This window comes from Zeus faber (genome assembly GCF_960531495.2).
Source record: "Zeus faber genome assembly, chromosome: 2".
In the NCBI taxonomy this organism is placed as follows: Eukaryota; Metazoa; Chordata; class Actinopteri; order Zeiformes; family Zeidae; genus Zeus; species Zeus faber.
Window position 1 is genome coordinate 11,326,048 of NC_137189.1, and position 3,235 is coordinate 11,329,282.

General features: G+C 42.5%; 2 protein-coding genes across 2 annotated transcripts in view; one reads left to right on the forward strand and one right to left on the reverse strand.

The window, feature by feature from the left end:
- Nucleotides 1–970: 970 nt before the first annotated feature.
- Nucleotides 971–1,927, reverse strand: LOC307227355 (CX3C chemokine receptor 1-like; the record flags this gene model as incomplete). Its single annotated transcript, XM_079996635.1, has 1 exon — nt 971–1,927. The coding sequence occupies one exon, from the start codon at nt 1,925–1,927 to the stop codon at nt 971–973; it is 957 nt and encodes a 318-aa protein (XP_079852761.1).
- A 1,226-nt stretch (nt 1,928–3,153) lies between these two features.
- LOC307227296 (inactive serine protease 35-like) overlaps nt 3,154–3,235 on the forward strand; it is a 3,279-nt gene continuing 3,197 nt past the window's right edge. The window contains exon 1 of the mRNA XM_079996577.1: nt 3,154–3,235. This exon is cut by the window's right edge and continues 11 nt beyond it. The gene's annotated coding sequence lies outside the window, so the exon portion shown is untranslated.

Below are 3,235 nucleotides of genomic sequence, written 5' to 3' on the forward strand. Positions count from 1 at the left end.
AACTTTTTGTTTACTCTTTCGGGGTTACATATAATATTTTAACATTTTATATTATATATCAATTATATTTTAATATATTTATTGTAGTGTATATTGGCAGATTTCGATTTTATATATTGGGCACAGTTAACTCTTAGGATTATGTAAATTTTTCCAAATCTTGCCATTTTATTTTTTTCATATTTTCATTGCATTGCTTTCTTGCTTTATTATTATTTTGCCTATTATGTTGATGTGAGTTGCTAGGAAATTGCTAAAGATCAGCATGTGCTCTCTGACAAAGCCTTGCGATCCATGTGTGGCTTTTCAGTGATGTGAAACTAACTTCATTAATACATTCATCCATTATTACAATAATTACAGTATACCAAAAAATAAACTCCGGAAAAAGTGAAATTTGTTTATAATGTGTTCAGAGCAGACGCCATTATCCCATACGATACCATTTGAGTAAGTCAAAGCAGAGAGATAGACTGGGTCGTTCATCCAGCTGGAAGGATCCCAACAGAAATTCCGTCTCATCATTAATAATCAACTTTGAAGTGTGACTGGTGGAAACCCCTCCCTCATACGCTCTCTCTCTCTCTGAGGCACAGCACGCACATACCGTACATACACACATGTACACAAATGCATCCACAAGCACAAACACACACAAGTAATTCTGCTGCACAGTTTATTTGCATAGACACGTCATATTCTATTCTATCTATAATTCAGGCTAATTAAATCAATCCAACACATTTAAACCATATATTAGAGTAATATATGCAACATATAGAATAATCATGGGTTTTATAGCCAATTTGTAATCATCCACTCGTTGATTTTTGACTATTTGGAAACATAAGCCTCAAATCGTCCAAAGGCCTTGTGACATTCCTGTGATCTTCTGAGGCACCCCTATGGGAATCACTGTCCTAGATGACAGGAGAAATATTGCTCCAATCAGAGAACAACTTATATACAACTACATTGCAGAAGAAACATCACACAATTTGCAGCAGGTGACACCAAACTTCAGAGTGGCAAAGACATAAACCAGCGGATCCAGACAACTGTGCAAGAAGGTCAAAGGTATGATAATGCTCAAGGAATTCTTCGAAAATTGCAGCAGCGACTCCTTCTCAAGCAGAATTGCTGCCACATCCAGGAAATTGATCACATGATAGGGCATCCAGAGGGCGAAGAACATCCCCACGATGCAGGTCATCAGTTTGGACGTTTTGGGGTTGTTGTTGCTGTTGTTGAAGAAGGGGCTCTGCTTCACCCTCCAGTAGAGACTGACGTAGGCAGAGGTCATGACAGAGAGCGGAATGAGGAACCCCAGCAGGAACTCTGTCACCGGTAACACCAAATGCTGCTCACGAGAGGGGGAGATTCGTCCACACACCATCCTGCCCTCGTGCTTGAACAGACCCCAAAAGACCAAGGCGGGGACGGAGAGGACGCCCGCCGCCATCCACAGCAGAACCAGCAAGCCACTCTGAACCCACCGGCCCAGGCCGACCCCTCTCTGGAGCTGCACCACCCGGACGTAGCGTACAACGCTCAGAGAGGTCACGGTCAGGATGCTTCCATAGATGCTGCAGTACGACAGGTATGCCAGCAACTTGCACGCGACCAGCCCCAGGCTCAAGCTGTAGAAAAACCTGTAGATCCAAGCCGGCAGGAACAGCAGGCAGAGGAGGTCAGATGCGGCCAAATTCAGCATCAACAGGCGGCACAGGCCCGAGAGCTGTAGAGGGTTCCGTCGGAGGAAGACCACCACAGCCAGGTTCCCCGGGACCCCGAGCAGGAAGCAGAGAGACAGGACCACCACAGGAACCACCGCAGGAACCACAGCAGGAACCACCACAGAATCCGTCAGAGGAGCAATCACAAATGTGCCAACCGGGAATGGGTAGGTGAAGTTATGGCCCTCCATTATATTAGAGTCGTTGATGGACCAACAGAAGTTCTTGACGATTTTGTTGAGCTGTTTGTGAATTGGAGGTCTGGCCTCGCACTATTTAAACACTGTAAAGAGAGGACTACCTCGAATGAAAAAGAGGAGGAAGTTGAAAAATGTCCTCATATATTTCCATATCCATCTGCTGCCTTACTGCTCATCTCACAACAACAAGGGTTCTGTTCATAACAGTGCTTCCAAATACAGGAATAAAGGTTTCACTCAACACTACTTTCCTAGGTGGTATCGTAGTTTATTGAGTTCATGAAATTAATCAAAAGAATATTCTACGACTTCTGAGGAGAATTCCCAACATCATCACTCACTTTTGTTTGGATGATCTACTGTATACTGTTTAACAGCCAATACATAAATATATACTGTATATAATATATATATATATATATATATATATATATATATATATATATATATATATATATATATATATACACACTGAATATATATAACGTAAACAGAGACCATTTGATATATTTCTCTAAACCTTCTGATGGGATTTTATTTTTCAGTGAAAATCGAAATGATGGTGATTTATAATCTCTTCGAGATTTACTGTAAGAGGTAGTGCCACATTCATCGGTTTTAATACGACACGAACCTTCTATAGAACCTAATTCCAGAGCCTGAACCAAAAATAACAATAATTAGACATCAGACAAGACATTTGTATTCAACATTTCTCTGTCTACATGCCAATGTATGTGTGCAGATGGGGAGTGGCCTCTGTGTGTGTGTGTGTGTGTGTGTGTGTGTGTGTGTGTGTGTGTGTGTGTGTGTGTGTGTGTGTGTGTGTGTGTGTGTGTGTGTGTGTGTGTGTGTGCGTGCAGCAGACCTGACGAGGCACAGATCTGAACGTACAGTTGTGACCACACGCACCATGAAAAACATCAGAGGCAACAGTTTGTTGCAATCAGGCAGTGTGCAAATCAAAGCATCTTTACGTTGTCCAAATATTAGTGTAATTCCGAAGGAAAAGAGATGGGTCCACATGTTTATATAGTTAAATATCAGTGCGATCACGTGGTCAAGTCCCCTCTTTTTACTTCCACCCTCCTCTTGGTTTCAGTTGGCTCCCCCTTCTGTCCATCTGGCCCCTGTCAGCGTCAGACTGGATCCATATTCCTGTGGGGATATACCTCACCTTGCACCCTGCTCCTGGTGCCTGACAGCCAATGATGGGAGTTTTTTACTCGTTTGGATGAAGTGGATCTAAATTCATTCACATCGCTGACCGATAAGTGAATTGAACTGGTACTGGTCTCC